This window comes from Mchenga conophoros, linkage group LG17 (assembly GCF_057382185.1).
Source record: "Mchenga conophoros isolate Kocher_MC1m ecotype Shallow Benthic linkage group LG17, M_conophoros_male_GT1.1, whole genome shotgun sequence".
NCBI classification, from domain to species: Eukaryota; Metazoa; Chordata; class Actinopteri; order Cichliformes; family Cichlidae; genus Mchenga; species Mchenga conophoros.
In genome coordinates, this window is record NC_140542.1 from 5,839,022 (window position 1) to 5,858,627 (window position 19,606).

At 45.0% G+C, this 19,606-nt stretch overlaps 1 protein-coding gene across 4 annotated transcripts in view; it reads left to right on the forward strand.

The window, feature by feature from the left end:
- Positions 1-19,606, forward strand: part of arid2 (AT-rich interactive domain 2) — a 43,741-nt gene that overhangs the window by 19,989 nt on the left and 4,146 nt on the right. For all 4 annotated transcript variants that reach the window (XM_085251241.1, XM_085251239.1, XM_085251238.1 and 1 more), the window contains 12 exons: positions 557-690; positions 6,999-7,217; positions 7,553-7,620; positions 8,495-8,564; positions 8,676-8,926; positions 10,990-11,086; positions 11,187-11,396; positions 11,714-11,878; positions 13,749-13,827; positions 13,964-14,098; positions 14,423-14,652; positions 16,236-18,694. In XM_085251241.1, the coding sequence (XP_085107367.1) occupies positions 557-690; positions 6,999-7,217; positions 7,553-7,620; positions 8,495-8,564; positions 8,676-8,926; positions 10,990-11,086; positions 11,187-11,396; positions 11,714-11,878; positions 13,749-13,827; positions 13,964-14,098; positions 14,423-14,652; positions 16,236-18,694 (4,117 nt within the window). The remainder of the gene's footprint in view (positions 1-556; positions 691-6,998; positions 7,218-7,552; positions 7,621-8,494; positions 8,565-8,675; positions 8,927-10,989; positions 11,087-11,186; positions 11,397-11,713; positions 11,879-13,748; positions 13,828-13,963; positions 14,099-14,422; positions 14,653-16,235; positions 18,695-19,606) is intronic.

Below are 19,606 nucleotides of genomic sequence, written 5' to 3' on the forward strand. Positions count from 1 at the left end.
TCGACATGATAAAGAAATTATGCTTTGGGCTTAAAGTGTAAGAAATAAATGTGTAACATTATTGAAAAAGTTCTGTTAGCTCATTGCACAGACTGTCCTGTAATAAAAAAAAAATAGCAAGATTACTACTGTAGTAGTAGTAGTAATCTTTTACTACTGTAAAAGTCATACATTTCTATAGTGGATACTGAAAAAACAGGAACTTTCTGTCATTTAATTGTTGCATTACGCATTCACTTTGTAGCATGAATGGGTGGAGGCCTTTGTCAGCAGGAAAAGAAGTATAACTTATGAAGATGCAGTTAAGAGTAATAAAGTTCTCCTTCACATTTTCTAAAGCAGTCCAGTTAATCTGAAATTTTGTTTGCCCTCATTCTTAGAACAGCTTCAGCCAACAACTAACTTAAAACTCTAAAACATCGACTTCAGCCCTTCTGTGCTCTCAAAAATCTGCCCGTGTGCATTAAAAAAAAAAAACAACCTTGCACCTTGAAAAGGAAGTAGCTCAGATGTTTGCTTATCCTGTTTTCCCTCTCTCTCTCTTCCCGCCGCACAGATACTTGGAGAAGTATGAGAAAGTCCACCACTTTGGCGAGGATGACGAGGAAGCGCAGCCAGGGAATCCCAAAGCCTCTCTTCCAATCGGTGCAATTCCCAACTCTTATAACTACCAGCAACACATTGTATCAGGTAAAGTCCTGTCTGTGATCACTGTGTTTCTCTGTCACGTCTGTGTCACGTACAGGTGTCCAGTTTCTGCTTGCATACGTTTTCTTTCTCACTTGTTCATTTCTCTGAAGTTCATCCCATCTGTGTCTCGGTCTCTCTCTGCCCTTTGGCTAACTCAAGCACTCAGTCCTCACACAGGCATGATTGCAGCAGCGCATCACTTCATCAGCGCTGGGTGTGTGCAACAAATGCAGAGCTGATCAGCCCTCAGGTTAAGCATATGCACAGAAATACGACTCTGCCATTTGTTTCTAGGATTTTTGTTTTCATCACTTGAATTTATTGTGACGAATCGGAGAGCTTTGTCTCCGATAGTGTTAGATGACACACTGTGGTGTGTTACAAATTCATGTGAGCTTTTCATGTTCTGGCATCAAGCAGGCTTCATTTGCTCGTTCTGCTGTGGAGGTTAGAAACACTAATGAGCTCATGTGATACAGCCTTTTGTAAAAGGTCTAATTGTAATTTTCTAGTTTTAAACGTCTGAGCCTTTAAGCATGCGTAGGGCATCCTTATGTGTGTTTCTCGGCAGGCAGCTCTCCCTTCATCCACAGCCTTTGTGCTTTACACAGATGCCAGATCCACCTGCTAAGATGCAGGGTTTTTGTTTAGACTGGGTCTGTTAAGGCTCAACTATACCTCAAGTCCACCAGGATCCACTTGGGTCCGTCTGATGTAGAATTACAGTGATCGCCAGACTTAACGCAGATGACCTCGTGCCTGGTTGTTTTCCTGACTGTGGATAATTTACATTATAGTTCAACTACCCATGGCAGCAGACTTTGAATGGTAGGAATGACTGCTCAGCCATTGAATAACCAGGTGTCGACGACTGCATATAATCAAGACTTTATACTCTCTGCAGTCCAAATACTACACAGGAAACCCCCTCAGTCCTGATTCTCCTGGCAGGGTTTGCTGTAGTATATTACAGGATTTCAAACACACTGTGTTGTCTCTTTACTGCTACGTGTAGTTATTCAGTGAAGGTCTATTCTTTGCCAGGAAAAGCCAGACATTGGTGTCAGCCCAGTTCACCCCACACATAGACTTTGCTTGGCTTGGCTGCACAGGTGCGTGAACTGTTCTTAACGAGTGTATTTGGTGACTTATGTAGTTTTTGGTCCAATTGAGAGAACGGACCGGCTCGCCTGCCAGGCTGCTCTTGAGGCGTAGCTCAGTCTCAGTCTTTCAGTTACTTCTTCAGACAGTTGGCGTCTGCCTTGTTAACCTCTATCTGCAAACCTAATGACATCTACCAGCCGATCACTGTTGATCTGTGATGGCTAATCAATTTGTTGCTGAGAAAGATGGCACGATGAGAGGCTCAAAGACTCTAAAATATGAGTGTTTTTTTTTCCTTTAGAGGTTGACTAGCGATCTAAGCATGATTGGTCTGTGTACGAGTAAAACCAAAGAGACCAATTTGCGTTATTTTAGCAGAAATCTGCATTTTGGTCTTGTGTCAGGATAACTAAAGTAAACGACCTGTGGGATAGTCGAGCCTCTCTGCTGTTGGTCCAATTCACGACTCTGCTTTATTGTACTTTTCATTTAATCCCTTTTGTTACACAGTGACTCATTTAATTCAGATTTCACCTTGCTAAGTGCTGCTGTGTTTGAGCTGAGCCTGCGAAGCATGCAGTGATTTGTCTGTGCCTTTTTCATTTTCTTGGAAGTTGCTTACACACACCTAAGCGTTGACTAATTATTTTTCAAAGCCAGGCATGCAGCCACTTTCTTTACAAAAAGCAGCCCCTGAAGAGTCACATTATATTTCACACAAAATGTTTCTGCGTATGCATCCAAGGCCAGCCTCTTGTCTGTTTTGTCAGGCGGCGCTCACACACACACACAGTGTGAGATATCCATTAGCCTCACAACGTTGTAGAGCTGACCGCTGGGCTGCTCTCAGAGGTAATTGACTGTCCTGACAACAGTTATTGATGAAGGGAAGAGGGAAGCACTTGTTGGTTTTCCCTTTGCCTCACTTTAGATTAGAGTCTCCAGCCTTTCAGTCGCAGGCTCTTTCCTTGCTGCCCGCTGAGCTAATTGACTCCAAAACACGACCATGGAGGGGCAGAAAACACGACAAATGGTGGTGAACTTAACTGCGGCTTGTAAGGTTTTTTTTTTCTTTTTTCCCCCCCTTCCACCTTCATTCACTAGCCAAAGAACAGTTACTCCCCCATAATACTTGTTGTACAACACTTTTATTCCTGCTTTTTTTCCCCTAAAGCTTGTGATTGTAAGTATTATGTCGTATTGAGCGGTGATGATTCACTAATTCTGTGCTTGTAATACTCAAACGCTCTTGCATGCCCTTGGCTCAAACCATTAATTTTAAATCAGTTGTAATCTGTATGATGGAAGGAGAGCTCATGATGACAAAGTGTAACAGTTCTGCGTAGCTTTACGGCGACTTTTATTTTCGACGCCCACACTTTTTATGCTTGTGGTTCTCTCAGCGTGTTGTTTTCACCATTAAAGGTCGAAACAGCAGCTGTACATTCACCTAACTTTAAGCAGCACACAAAGATGGTATTAACCTGACCACCACAGAGTTAGAGCTGCAACCACCAATTTCATCATGGCTTCATTGTTGGCTTAATTTCTCAGGTTTTGCCTATAAATACATTAGCACTTAACTTACAAATGAATTGGAAAATATTTTCATCGACACATTTGACAAGTTGTATATTTAAGAAGAAAATAGATTACAGAAGATTAATGAGTTCATCAGTTTGTTGCTCTGCTAATTGCAGCATTAAACAGCCCATGCGGTGATTTCCATGTCAGTCATGTCTGTTTGAGGGACTAAAGATGACAGGCATCCGGTATTCATTTGCTCGGTGCGCACAGAGATTTCTCCATATTCTCTTAAATCTTTTGATGGTATTTGCTGTAGATGATGAGATGATCAAAGGCTTTGCAATTTTATGTTAAGGAACACAAGTGTTCTACAATTTATAGACAGTTTTTTGCAGATGAGTGGAACTCTGGGTCTCTAAGATGCTCTTTTTATACCCAGGCATGTTGCTAACTTGCTGCCAGTTAATCTAAATAGTTGCAAAATCTTTGTCCAGCTGCGTCTTTTTTGGATATCTTAGTTTTCTAGCCTTTTGTTGCTGCCTTAGAATTCTTTTTATCCCCATTAAATGGTAAAACATCTGTTTAAACATGTTTTCTTAGTTCTATTGTGAAAACATTTATGGGTTTATGAGCTTTTTAAGTCATTTAATTGGTTTTATTTAAATTTTTTTACATCGTTCCAACATTTTCAGAATTGGGTTTAAAGAAGCTATATGAAAATAAAGTTTTGAGCCTAAAAAGAACAGTAAAAAACGTAGAGCCTGTAAAAGTACCGTCTGTTGCCCAAATGCAAACTATGAGCTCTGTTTCCACAGACTAGGGGGCTCATGATTAAAGGGCTCTGCTTTTAGAAACTTTAGGAATCACAAGTAAGTTTTAAGTGTGAGAACTATGTGCTCTATTAGGATAATATGGAACTATGAGGCCTTTTTAAGGTGGCATGAATGTTTGCCGCCATGCACCAAACTCTTTGGTTTGACGTCTGGCCCTCAACGTTTTGGGAATCATCTTCGCAAAACTTGAAGTTGAGACTTTTGACAGGTTGCTAGCATGCTTGTAGGCTTGGCACATGGTCATCTTGGCTATATTATTTAAGAGTCGTAGCGATAAATGTTAAATGTGCATTTCTTTACCTTCTTTTATGAGCTGATTTAGAATTTTTGTTTTTATTTAAACATTTTGACGCTGGTTGTAAACTCCAACATTTGAAATCACGCCATCTTTGAACATTTAACTGCTGTAAAACTGATTTAACACAACAGATTCCGATTAGACGCTGCCTTCTGATTCGCTGCTAGGCCAGTAACAATTAACAAGGCTGCTATTGGCTGGTGTTTGCAATGTGTGGCTGATTTATCAGCTGCCAGTTTCCATCATGGCAGCAAAGCTTCGGCACAAGTGGGATGGCCCTCGTGTTATCATTGCAACACTTACTGAAGCTACCATAAAATTGTTTATGAAGACCGATATTAGCGTCCCGTTGGTGTGATCATGAAACCCCTTACATACATACTTGATGGCAAGAAGGTATCTTTTATTCACAGTGACACTGATGTGTCTGCAGTGAGCGGATACTGGCTGATTTTTGTGCACTGCCTCTGGTAGATCTTTGAGAAATGAAGCCCATTTGTACCACAGGCCCTGAATTTAAATATAACTATACTGCATAGTGAGCGGTAATTATTTGACAGCTTTTCTGGAAACCTCTCACCGAGCCTCTCTTTACGCTGTTGTCTCTGAGGCGCGCGACAACTGTTAATTCATTCCTGCTCATAAAGCCTGCACCCGTCAGACAAGCCGATGTCTATCAGTCCTCTGCGCCTCTGTTCGGCGGCCGGCTCGCTGCAGGTGCTGGAGGACAAGCTCAGGCAGGCAGCTTCTGAATAGAGCCGTAGCTGCTATAATGGCAGCTCAGCTGAATTACATTTGGCTTCACAAACCTTTTCAGCATGGAAATCAGATTCACTCAGCAGGACTCCCCCCTCTCTCTCTGTTATGATTGGTTTCCAGAGGCAGCAGTCTACAAAGACCCTGCACCACAGTGAAATAGCCACTGTTTGGGGGAGGGAAATGACACCTATGCACACAAAATGATGGATGGCAGAAAATCCGCCAGTAGCACAGGGAGGAATCTCAGGTCTTTGCTTACAAAATGATTGCACCTCCACACCGGAGAGCTTCTCAGTAATAATAGTGAAATCGGGCCTTGTTTTTCCCACACAGCTAGCAGTTGGGATTACAAGTCTTTTGATTATAAAACCTTCATCATGGAGGCTGACTGATTCACATTCAGATGCAATTAAAAGTTAAAGGGTGTTCATAAGTCGAGACCAGACACATCAGACTAATCTGAGCTAAAAACAACTTCGTGCCCATTTCGTTTGCTGAAACTTCAGTTAAAGGAAATGGAAACAGGGGCTGAACTTGCTGAAAGTGTGCAGGCAAATGTAGTCCTCTGAGGGACCGGCTGAAGGCCGCCGCCTTCTCACTGCTCAGATTTACATGATGTTGTCATTACTTTGAAAACACTCATACAATGTGCTGTCCTGCTTCATTGTTGATCATTTAAAATCAAATAAAACTCCAAACCAACTGCAGAGTCACTGATGGCTGTTGACAGGAGGCCCATGATGAACCTTACCTGACTTTAAACCTCCTAATTAACACTTTGGCTTCTTTCACACTTGTCACCCGCTCGTGTCGTGACTACCACCGCATCTTCTTTTATGTCACAAGTGACATTACTTCACAGCGTCGCAGCTAAATCAGAAGCTGATCTCATACTTGAACTCTGAAAAATGTCACGACACAGTCTGAACTTACCCTTTTGTAAAAATGTAGCACACAGCGTTAGTTTTTGTCAGCCATGTTCTCCATCCACCCATCCGTCATCTTAACTGCTTGTCAAAGTCAGGGTCGTGAGCTTGACAGATTGCCAGTCACTATTTATCTTAACATGGCTGTCTTTGGACGGCAGGGGGAGGGTGTCATACAGGCTCCACACTGTGAGGCCACAGTGCTCACCGCTTCACTGCTGTGTGACCTGCACTGCTCACATCAGCACACAGACTTTGTACCACAAAGCTGGCGAGTTCAGTGTAGGTGTTGAGCGCTTGTTCCCACTCTCTCCTGGAAGGGTTCAGGGCTACAGAGCACGTGTAAAAATGACTACAGCGAATAAGGCAGCTAAAGCTCCTCAGTGAGGTGAAGGCCTAGCTCCTGCCATAAGACTTTGACAGAGTAATTCATGCTTTTATTACCTCTTGGCATTCTTCATATGTTGGCTCTGATCGCTCGTTATTTTGTCGCCTGGCTGCACTAAATTGCAGCAGCTCGTGTTTTGACGGGGAGAAACGGCCGGATCACATCACACCTACGCTGGTCTCCTCACTCCGACTTCCAATCAGTTTCACGATCCAGGATCTGTTAAGTAAGGTGGTGACACCTTAAAGAGCAAACAGCCTTATTTACTTTAGATGATTTTTTTAGTGTGTTTATTGTGACTCTGTGACTGTTATGTATAAAATATGTTTTGTATAACCTGTACAGCACTTGTATAACCTCAACTGAGTTTGTTTGCTTGAGGTTGCTATAGAAAGCAGGTATGTGACATTTCTCCCACCTCACTGATATTTAATTCTCCTTTTTTTTTTTTTTTTTTTTTTTTCCCCCTTCAGACTATCTCCGCCAAAGCTATGGACTGTCTACGGACTTCGTTCCACCATGTGACTACAACAAACTGGTGCTGTCTCTCCTTTCGGGCCTACCCAATGAAGTGGACTTTGCCGTTAACGTTTGCACGCTGCTTTCCAACGAGAGCAAGCACGCCATGCAGCTGGACAAGGACCCCAAACTGGTCACGTTGCTTCTGGCACACGCCGGCGTCTTCGATGACTGTACGTTCCTCAGCTCTTCACATACTGAACAGTAGCATTATAACATTTAGATAAAAAGACTGAGGTTGTTTACCTTGGTTTAGTAAAAAAGCATTTTCATTTTAATTGTGCTTCCCTAAAGAGGAGCAATTATTCTGTGGGCATGAATCTCCAAATATTTTCCCAGTTTGCTGCCTCCCCTCTCTCACCTCTTTGTTCTAGGATCAAAGGTTCTGTCTTCTTAGCAACCCCTAAATATAATTTGTCAAAGGGGAATTGAAGAAGAAGGGAAAAGAGAGAGATAATACCATGCTAAGCCCAGGCGCTCCCTCTAACATCCCTCTGTGTCTTTGCAGCGCTAGGCAGCTTCTCTGGGGTGTTTGGGATGGACTGGAAGGAGAAAACCTCCCGAGACTTCGTCAGGGTAAGTTCTACATTTTAAATTTATTTTTTACAAAAAGTCTAATGTTCTCCGACCTTTTCCTGCTAAATGTGCGCTGCTTATGCTGAGAAGCCACAGAGCACGTGTGACTCTGTACAGTGTGAAGATTGGCAGGAATCCAGCACTTAATCCTGACAAAGGGATTTCTCTGAGGCATCTTTAAGACAGAATGGAGGTCAAATGACTTTGATCTCAGTCGATTTAAGAGGCATGCATAAAAGTCGAGTCAGGACAGACAAATAATGCACTGTAGGATTTAATTTTGCCTCAGTCATACAGGCTTTACTTTGGCTCCAAGTCACGAGGTCACAGTGAGGTCAAAGATACTTTGTATCCTGTTGGAAGGCTGACCTCAAATCAACAATACATCTACAGGTTGTTCTGAATTTACTGAAGACTTGTTTTTATTTATTTTGAAACTGTACAGTCTTATGCAAAAGTCTTGAGCCAGGCTGTTTTTGTAATATTTCAATCATGCACAAGACTGGCAGCAGGTCTTGTGTCAGATTACAGCTTCACGGTGAGCTGATCTGATCTATGCCACTGACAATGTTTACTAGCATAAATCATGAGAGCTGTATGGTCATTTTTCTTTCTTGCACTTTTATAAAGTTCAAGTTTGTTTTGCAACCACAGAGGTCACCCTCTTTTTAAAGTTGTTCCTTAAGTAAGTCTAACTGACTTACTCATACCCCAGCTTAGTTTTTTTTATGCTCACACTGTGGTAGCTGCAGATTTATTAGGGCTGTTCGAGGCAGTCTGACCATCCCAAAAACCCACTGCTGCTGAATTTGGATCCAGCTGAATTATTAGCTGAATTTGGAGCGCACAGCTAAGAGCTTCTATTTGTTCACAGTTCTGGAAAGAGGTGGTGGAGGACGCTGAAGTCAGGGAGCTGATCTGGGACAAGAACAACCCAGCACAAGGTAAATGCACACTTATACAGTACACATGTCCCTCCTTTGAGCACCCCTCCCATTCATACACTATGTGCTTATACCCTCACCCGCTGTAAGTTGTTCCTGTTCTCTCTGCAGATGGTACGTCGTGCGCGGAGCGCTGGCAGAGCCTCTTCCACCCTCCGCGGACCGCGGGCATCAGCGACATGGAGGCCCAGCGGGTGCTGCAGATTGCCGTCATCCTGCGTAACCTCTCCTTCGAGGAGGCCAACGTCAAGCTGCTGGCGGCCAACCGAACGTGCCTGCGCTTCCTTTTGCTCTGCGCCCACTGTAACCTCATCTCACTCCGACAGCTCGGACTGGACACTTTGGGCAACGTGGCTGCCGAGGTAGGTGTGGGTTTGTGATGGTACAATGTGCTAAAAATAGCTTCACGTGGAGGTACCCTTTCCCGTGTTAGGGATATGTGTCAGATCAGTGAAGTAGTTAAGCTGAACAAGAAATGAAGGAAATTTGCTTTCAAATGTAGGTCACTGTGACACACAGAGTTGTCATTTCTTACCCAAAATACTTCAGTGGAGCTTGAGAACAGCAAGTTGAGTTGATGTTAGTGTGATGGCGTCCTTCAGTGCAGTTCATGTGTTAGCTAAACCCCTCCCCTCTGCAGCGATTGTCCAGTCATAACAGCAGCATCTGTGGCCAGCAGATCTGTGGAGCTGTGGGTTTCGCCTCATTGAAGTGGCACATGTTAGGCTGTAGTAAAAGCAGTGCTCTATATTTGATTTGTGTAGGTGTTGTTGGGTTTTTTTTCCCCCTTGTAGCCTTACCAAAACACAGCAGCAAAAATATATAGACTCAGTTCAATCTGCAATTTCTCTCTTAAGCTGCCAGTGTGGCATGCAAGAAATGACAGCGTGACGGGTGTATCCGACATTAGTTAGCCACATATTTAAAGTCTGGGATCATTTCCAGCTAAGTGATTTCATGTTTTGACCTTAGTAGAGGCAAGGATTACTTCCATGCATGCTATTAAGTACACCTGTTCACATGCTCACTGACACAGCTATTTAATCAGCCAATAACATAGTAGCAACTCATTTAAGCATTCAGGCATGTTTAAGATGACCTGCTTTAAAACCAAGCGTCAGAATAGTGAAGGAAGGTGATTTTTTTTTGTATTATTATTTTTGGTTGATGGTGCCAGACAGGCATTTAAATATTTCAGAGACTGCTGATGGACTGTAAACTCTGAAAGCTCGACACATCGAACCTTGAAGCAGATGAGCTACAGAAGCCACTCTTGTTAGCAAAGAACAGGAAACCGAGGCTATAGTTCACAGTGACTCAAATCATCTCAAACTGGACTCTCCAATATGACAATGAGACAAATAGGTTTCCACAGCCACAAGATCCAGTACAGTGATTTTGGCCTGTGTTTCCAGCACCTTGCTGAAAATGATTAAGTCAGTTCTGAAGCAATAGGAGGTCCCACCCGGTACCCCCTAATAATAAAACGCCCTGTGAGTGTATAAATGACAAAAAATAAAGAATACCAGAGTAGCTTAACCGCTGCCAGCTCCTGGACTTCAGCAGTGGAAATCAGCAGTGACTGTTGTCGAACTTTCACTTGCTGAACAGCCTAACATGCTTATATTCTTCCAAAATCAGATGGATTAATGATTAAATTAGTTCCTGCTCATAAATATGCAGACATATCTACTAGATTCATTAGAAGACACGTGGTGTATCAGCTGTAGCTGTAGGTTTCCAGGAGAAACGACAACAGATGGTGTATCAGCATCATTTCCACACTGTTGGCCTTTCAGCATAACATTTACATATTTATTAGACCGGGGTGAATTCTCATATTTATTTATTTTTATCGGCTTTAGACAAATACTGAAGACTCAACATGCAGAAATATTTCAAATTGAGTTGTGTGAATGGAAGCAGTGGCCGCAGTGAGCATCACAGCCTGGCCACTGGCCACGGCCTGTTTCCTTTTAAACTGAATGTTTATTGGTATAAAAAACATGTCCGTGTGGCCCATATTTAGTGGAAACTGTGTGCCTCACAGAGACAGTTGAGCTTTTGATGTCATTACTTGAGTCATGGGTTTTAGATGCGATACTGCAAGAATGTAAATATAAACATTTTCAAACACCTTCTCTTTCCTAATATGTTATACTCAACACATCGTGGCTGCCATCATGGACTTCATGTGTCCTTGTACTTTTTTTTTTCTTTTTTAAATTACAGTAACTTTGTGCTTTGATTTGATTGAGTGCACTTAATATTTGAATGTTGGCTTTCCTGTCTCCTCCTCTGCTCTCAGCACGGCGGGGCAGCGAGTCCACTGTAAAACGTCTTTAATGAATGTTGCAGGTCTTGCCAGCTGACTTGCTGGAGTGATGGTGGCACCGTTGTATAAATCTTGTCTGACTTCTTGTAGCTCCAGCTGGATCCCGTTGACTTTCGGACGACACATCTGATCTTTCACACGATCACTAAATGCTTGATGTCCAGGGACAGGTTTCTCAAAATGAGAGGTAGGTGTTTGCTACTTTAGTTTCTGCCTCTAGCAAAGTATTTTTGTGTACAAAGGATCATGGGTTAATTAACTGCGTGTGTGTTTTGTGCGTCTTTTAGCCATGGAGATCCTGGGTAACCTCAGCAAAGTGGAGGACAATGGTGTGCTAATCTGTGAGTACGTGGACCAGGACTCATACAGGGAGGTCATGTTGCTCCTCACCCTGCCGGACCTCATGCTCCTCATGGCCTCCTTGGAGGTGCTATACCTGCTGGCACAGCTCGGAGAGATCCCATGCAGCAAGATCGCCTTCGTTGACCACAGCATAGGTACAAATCGACCGTTACCTCGTGCTTTATAACTCACGGAGGCCACTTGTGGTAATGTCTGCTTCCCAATTTGTCATGCTAGCCTGACTGTTAAAGAAGGCTCATTTCCAGCTCTAAAATATATTAATGGATGTGATAAAGGAGGACATGCAGAGGGTTGGTGTGACAGATGAGGATGCTGGGGATGGTGTCAGATGGAGGCAACCTCTAAAGGGAGCAGCCACAAGAAGGAGGACTTGTACTAAAGTAGCTGTTCATGAATCACAGTTCATTATTTAATCTTTTTTTTCCCCCATGTTCTTTCTTCTCCTGCTCAGACTTGTTGGTTCGGTTAGTATCTGTAGACCTTCATACGTTTGGACCTGACGCCCTAACAGCGGTGCGGTTGATTGAGCATCAGGCGAACGCCGACCAGGCAGCTGAGGTCCGACCACAGCTGGTCGAGCAGGTACCCGCGGCCGTGCAGGGAGCTCCAGCACCAGGTGAGCAGTGGTCTGACACAGCTGAATGGCTTAATACAGTCACACCCGGAAGTGAGAGGGGAGATTTAAAAAGAGCTTGTTTTGCTTTGATTTGCATTCAGTGGTGTGATGTAGAGCAAACAGATGGAAATGGTGAAGATGCTGAGTGTGGCCACCTGAGATAGAGCTGTCAGTTAGTTCACCTGGTCTTAGGCTGTCAGTCATACATCAGCGTTCTGGGTCCAACTTAATATTTATGCCAGCTGCATCATCCAGGGAAAAAGTGCAGATACAGGTCGTTACTGTACAGCTTGTAAGAGTCTGTAAACAACAAGCAGACTTTGAGACAGGACAGTCAAAAGAGGTCTGCTGGACACACACAGAGGAGATGGTGGAGGGGTTTCCTGTTTGAACTTGATGAAGAGCTGTGAGAGATCCTGCAGACCTCTGCAAACATGAGTAATTACATCTGTGTATAGCAGTGTTTCACAGAGAGGACACAAGCCTCTTTGATGGTTTTTTTTTTATACTTTTTAAAGAGGAATGGTTTCGTTTTTCTCCTGCTTACTCGTGAAGTCTTTCCACATTTTCCTCTTATTGTTTTCTGATGTTTACCCATCTCAAAGCAGTTAGCTTGTTTCTTAGTAGATGTTATGGTAAATGGAATGGTTCTTGTATAGAGTGTTTGTAGTCTGATGGATGAATCCGGGGCAGTTAAGGGGTTCAGTATTTTGCCCTTAGTTCAGCACGCAGCCTGTACGAGCCAGGGATCAAACCACGGATCTGATTGGCACATCAGATCCGTAACCTCATTGGGTTTTGCATTGATCCTCTATAGTGTCTCCAAACTACTGAGAAGCCATGTGCTGCTGGCAACAAAGACTGACGTAGCAGTAAACACCATGCTTGCTGAAGAACAGCTGTTGTATCGCTATTGGCCTTTTTCAAAATCTTCACACAAGATATTTTTAGACGGCATCAAAACTTTTAAGAGCTGGAATTTAAGTCAATACAATTGGTATGCCTATATCATTGCCTTGTATCATTTTCATCTGATACTAAGGGGTCGAGATGGAAGAGGAGTTTTTATGCAAAAAGAGCATAGAAAGGCGTCTAGATAATGCAAATGCCCTCAAAGCACCACCACTAAATCCACCAGAGATTACTCTGTCGTTGGTGTGCTGTACAGATAGAGGGTATCGGATAATTCCTCAGAACTGTGAGCTGTACGTGTGAGTTACTGGAGTGCAGCTTCACCAGCACGAACCCAACAGGAAACCAAACAGAAGTCTGTTTGCATCATTTTACATCAGGTTTTACACAATGAGTACTCAAAGCAGGCCTGCAGATTTCTCCATGGCAGAGGGGGCACAGTTTAAAAAAAACAACTCAAGAAGCTATTGTAAAATGTTTTTGAGCTTTTTCTGTGTGTCTGTGGTGAAACCAGTGCATTGAAGCAGACAGAAAAATACAAACTTTAAGTAAAACAAACATGCAACACTTCAGAAAGTCACTGATCTATCTTAAAAATAAATGCGGGGTTGCGTTTTTACCACACGCGTCTGTGTGTCAGGAAAAAGGCAGTGCACATGTAAAACAACTGCAACAACTCCTCAGGGGGGGGGGGGGGGGGGGGGGGGGGGGGTGTGTGTGTGTGTGTGTGTGTGTGAGAGAGAGAAACCCTTCTAACCTTGGCAGTGTCATTCCTAAGTTGTACTCTGCAGGCCTGCTACTGCAAAGTTATCACTTTGCTGCCATCTAGTGGTTAGCCTGGGTAGCACTACCTTCTTGAAATTGAGTCGGTGCATATTTTCCTTTTGCTTTGCAGTGCAGTTTGTAGCATTAAATCAGTTTCTAATGTAAATGGGTTTTTCCATTTTTATCTCCTCAGTAACAAGAGTTTCAGTTCAATCCTCTCAACCTCCGCCTGGCATTGTTGAACTGGACGGGGAGAAGTTTACACTGCAGTGGTGAGATGAATGTATTCCTAGTCGTGCACAGTCTTAATTTGAATAAAGGAAAAACAGAGTTTAGTGTGAGGAAGGAGCTGCTGTGTCTCCCTGCTTTAAACCCTCTCCGTTGATGCTCTCTGCTTCTTCCAAACAGGCTAAATGCACACTTTGAGACGAACCCAGAGGGCTCCGTGTCTCGATCTGAAATGTACTCAGAGTACCTGGCCACATGCAGTAAAATGGGCCGCAGCAACATCTTGAACTCCACCGGCTTTCTCAAATGCCTGCGGTCAGTCCTGATTCCTCCTCCTGTCTGATCCTTTCTATGTTGCTCCAGTGTAAAACACCACTTAATGTCTGTGTTCTGAACAGAGATGAGCCACAACAGATTCTCTACAGTTTTCTCATTTTATAGAGCAACTTTAATAAATCAGTTTAAGTAATAATTACATGCATCCTCCAGCTTTGTAGGACACAAGTTTCTTGAAGGTTTGAAGGACCAGAAAATGTGAAAATTGTATGCTTTAAATGTCTGATTTAGTCAAATATGGATGTGTAGATACACAAATCAAGTATTAGAATTCTATGGGTGTCTTTACTCCTGCCACCACAGGACTGTGTTCCCCAACCACACGATGCGGAGGCAAGAAGAGCCAAAGGCCAACGGGCAAGTTCAGATCCTCCTGGTGGGGCTAAGGCGGCGGTCGATCCCCCTGCCCATCCAGCTGTACTACCAGCAGCCTCAGCAGCAGCAACAGCCGGTTCCAGCAGCAGCAGCATCGGCGCCGCCACCTCCAGCAGCCCGACACGATGCACCTGGAGACCCTCAGGCCCCACCCCCAGGTAAAGCTATAACAGTGAATCACTTTCACATAAAAGCTACACATAAACCTGTACACAGAGCCAGCTTTTGCTTTCTCACTTTACATGCTGACCTTATGATTTGTTTGCCTGTGGCTCAGACTTGATGGGATTCAGAGAGGGGAAAAAATAGAAAAAGGTTTTGGTCAACAACTCAGAAAACATCTAAATGTCATAGGAGCTATAACACACACCAGAATAGTGATAGTGCAGAGGTGGATGCTGGCGGGGTTGTAGAGAGCAGAGCTGGTACCGCTGGGACTGAGATGGCTGAACTAATTACAAAAGCAAATATATTGAGGAAACGATCAAAGGAAAAGAAGTTACTTGGAGGACCTGGCTAGTGAAATTGAGAGAGTGCAGCTTTGCTGCGTCAGGTCATGAAATGAACAGTGAAGACATTATTTAGAGCTAGTCTTTTACACTCTTGCTGATAACTATTGTAACGTGTCAGTCTGTTTCTTTAACTGTTTGCCTGATCCACATCCAGCTTGGCAGATTTATTGAGGGTTTGCATTAGCGCAATGCTAACTTTGAGGCTGTTTGGATGAGCAGCTCTCATCTTTTGGCTAAAAGTTGATTTGTAAGCAGTGTGTCTGCTGCTCTACTGATGCATTCCCAACGTTCTGTTTGACTGAGTTGTATTTTATTTCATTTTATTTATTTATTTTTTCCTTCCCACTGTTGCCAAGCGCTTGCCCAAAAGTGGTCGTCTGATTGTTTTCTCCGTATGACTCATTTGACGCTAAATGAATAACGGATTTAACTGATTTGAATTACATTCGTAGCGTAGAGTCTTATATCTAAGTTTGAAGTCTTTACACTAACTTAAACTTACTTCGAGCTTTAACCCAAGAACCAAGATGATCCTGAAACGAGCCTTGTGAGGGTTGTAAAAAAAAAAAAAAAAAAAACCCTGACATTTAATCATTTTAATTGTGTAACACTCAAACTGGTTTTCTAAAGATAGCTGGACATATTTTTCTTCCTTGTAATTCTTATTTGTCAGTGGTTTGTGCTAACTAAACACTTGCATCACTGTTCTTTGTGTAAGTGCTTCTTGAGAATGCTGCAACTCACAAACTGCCTGTTTTGAACTGGCCCTAGCAAAATGACACACACATGCTATTTCTCTGTGTGTGTGTGTGTGTGTGTGTGTGTGTGTGTGTGTGTGTGAGTGTGTGTGAGTGAGATGCATTTAGGACATGTCTTTTAAGTTGTCCCTGAACAGGCACTGCTGTTTTCTCTTTTGCAGGTGCAAAACCTGCCCAAATGACCAAAACTACACTTTCCCATTTTGTTTTAAGGATTTTGTTGAAATTGTGGGGCGCTTCTGAACATCACAGACACTACAGCTGGTGCTGAATGGGGAAACTTTAATCACAAAATATGGCTTACGGGGTGATTAATCAAACGATGATGTGTGTTGAACAGAAATGTCTTCCTTGCGTTAATTGGAGGTCATGGGAGGCAGTTTATTTACTGATTTATACTGTAAGTAAATAGGACACGAGTTTCACCCTGTTCCTCAATGTTTTTGTATTTCTCTGTTCATTTGTTACCAGGCTTACCTCCCGGGCCCCAGTTCGTCCGGCCTCCAGGCCCCAGCCTCAACCTCGGTGTTTCCACCCCATCCATGGCCTCCACAGCACAGGAACCTCCTGCCGTAAGCCACCCGACTGTTCCCCGACACCCGGTGCCCCCGCAGGTGCCTCCACAGATGCCACCAAATCCTCTGGCAGCACTGCAGCCACAGCAGGTCCGGCCTGGTCCAGTGGTCCAGGTTCCAACATCAGCACCGGCCACCCAGAACCACGCCCCTCAAAGCCCCGCCCCTCCAGGAGCGGCCCAGCAACAACAGCAGCAGCAACACTCCCCCATGCTCCCCACTGGGGCACCTGTCACGCTATTTCAGCAGGTACCACAGGGCCATATCCTCACCGCCAGGGTACAAGGCGTGACTCAGCACCCACCCCTGCCTCAAACACCTCCTCTGTCTGGGCCTCAGGGTGGAGCTCCCCAGGTAGAACCTCAGTGTGCTGCTGCAGCTGCATCCACACCCGCCTCTTCCATCCAGGTGGGAGCTGCTCAGGGGTTGAGTATTACAAGCGTGCCCAATTCCCAGGGGTCACGAGTCACATTTCAGAATATCGCCCCCAAACCAGCTCCAAACCAGTCAGGTGGACCAGCAGCTACGATAGCTACTCCCAACCAGCAGCCTCAGCAGCAAGCGCAGAGTGTAGTAATAGTCAGTCCCAACCCCCAGCAGAGCCCAGCCTACACCCCTGCCATCCACCAGATTGTTCTCGCCAACCCCTCTGCCATCCCTGGCACCCAAACTATCCAGCTAGCAGGGCAACCCGGGGCTTCTTCCAATCCATGCCCACCTCCCACCTCTCACTCCAACACCCAGGTCCAGCCCAGTCAAACTGTCAGCCACGCACTGTCCATGAAACGGCTTCAGCAGCAGCAACAGCATCAACAGCAGCACCAACAACAGCCACCTCTCCAGCTTATTTCCCAGCCTCCTTCCTCTCAGCCTACCTCCACTGAGTCCAGCTTGATCAAACAGCTACTGCTTCCAAAGCGGGGACCTTCTACTCCAGGAGGAAAGCTAATCCTACCTGCTCCACAGGTGCCCCCTCCCAACAACACGATAACCCCCAGTTCACCGGTCATCTATCAGACAAGCTACACCACCCAAAATCCTTCGTCTCAACCTCAGCAGCTCAATGTTCAGCTAGTTCCAGGTCAGCTTCCAGCTGCTGGAGCTCCGGGCCTCCAGACGGTTCAGCTTTTGCCAGGCCAGCTTATTTCTGCAAGCAGTTCAGGGGGAGCTACTATCATTCAGGGCCCTGCCCCTCCTGGACAAGTCACATTCACCGTGGTCCCCAACACTGGCTTCACCACTTCTACTGCTGCTGTTGCTGCTGTCAGCCAGGGAGCTGTGGCCCCAGGTGTCCCTCCTCCTCCATTCTCAACTGGAACTGTGCCCCAACATGCCCCGGCAGCTCCTCCACCTCCGCCGCCGCCCCCACCGCCACCGCCACTGCCAGCTCCACTCAGAGGAGACAAAATCATTTGTCAAAAGGAGGAGGAGGCCAAAGATGCCACAGGGCTGCACGTCCATGAGAGGAAGATAGAGGTGATGGAGAACTCCTCGTTGGCAGAAGGAGACGCCTCCAAGGGCAAAACCAGTAACGGTGACGTTGCGGAAGGTGCCAAGCTGCTAAATGGTCGGAAGTGCATGGAGTCGAATCTACCTCCATACCACTCAGGGAACAGCCAGGGAGCACTCAATGGCCCCGCTACGGAGAGTCACCCTGCTAACGGGAAGCAGGCTCTCTCTCCAGGCCCAAACACCCCTCCCGAGGGAATCCCCGACCCCAAAAAGACTCTTGTCAATGGGGTGTGTGACTTTGATCGGAGTGACAGTGGCGGCAACTTTAACAAAAACATTCCAAATCACATCGCTTCCAAACAGTACTGGGGGAATGGGGAGGTGGGCCCCTCTGAGAAAGCCAACAGCTCAGATCCCCCTCTTCCTAGTCCTCCTCCACCGCAGCAGGACACTGCCAAAGCCCAGCAGGCTGAGCGCCTGGCCAACGGACCCCAGGCAATAGGCAACAGGCCCCCCTCGGAATTAACCAATGGACCTTTGGGGCTGGCCCATGCTGCGCCTGTGCTAAGACAGCAACTGCTCCCCAATTCATCTCTCCCTCCTTCTGTTACTGTTACCTCCCAGAGTCTTGCAGGCTCTCCTGCTAATGGGGTGGCCCCCGAGGCTCGAGGCCTCAAGAGGCCGGCCGAGAACGAGGACCGCAGCGCAACAACGGCATCCTCGGGGATCCCCAACAAAGTGGGAGTGCGCATCATCACCATCAGCGACCCCAACAATGCCGGCAGCAGTGCCACGATGGTGGCGGTACCAGCAGGAACAGACCCAAGCACAGTAGCCAAAGTAGCAATAGAGAACGCCACTCAGCAGAGGAACTGCTCACCCACACAGGCAGCTGGCACAGCGGTGAGTCACTTGTAGGGTTAGTGTCGCCACAAACCGCTTTTATCCGCGCCGTCTTCTCGTAGTGTGACTGTGTTAGGTCTGCCACAAAAATGTGTCTTGATTTTTCTGTCACGCTAAGTAAATACTAAAGCATTTGTATCAGCAAGTCTTGTCAGTAGCTTGTCTTTTGTTAAATCCTGTGTCAGCTTCACTTAAGTTACATTTACTCTTTCAAATCTCCTGCTCCAAAACATGGTACAGATGGGCAGAGAAAGTGACTGGAAGAACATTTGCTTTTTATTCTGCATTGCTTTCTTTCTTGCCAAATACATGATACCAGATGCCTCTGCTGGATGACAAATGAGCCTGAAATGCATGAAATTATGTTTGTTCTTGATCTCTGTGACTGTGAAGTACTATAAGACGCTTCAATGACTGTCATGTAAAACATTGTAGGGCGATGTGACCAAAATCTCATATCCCGATATAAGACATCTATCGTCCCGATAACGACATAAATTGATTGATTGATTGATCATACTTTATTCATCCCGAGGGAAATTGGGTTGAGGCTGCCAGCCGTGCCAGCGCCATCTTTAACATTTTCTGTAAATTCTGTGAATCTCGGGCAGCTCGACTTGCGTGAAGTGTTTCCAACTGGGCGTCCTTTATCTAGAGTCGAGTGTTTTTAACTGATGCATGAAACGATACATTTTAGACATAAGTTGTAACGGCTGCCGTTTTCTTTGAGTATTTATTACACAGCGTGCTGCGGGGAAATGTTCTGTTCTAACGTTTGAGTCTAAGGTTTATTTTTTAGCACCTGACGGCTGTTTTTTGCCGTAAATACTCTGCATACTCTTTCACATGATTCAGTTTATTCTGAAAAGTCTCAACAGGATCTTGAGCTTTACGTGGAAGGTTTACGTGGAA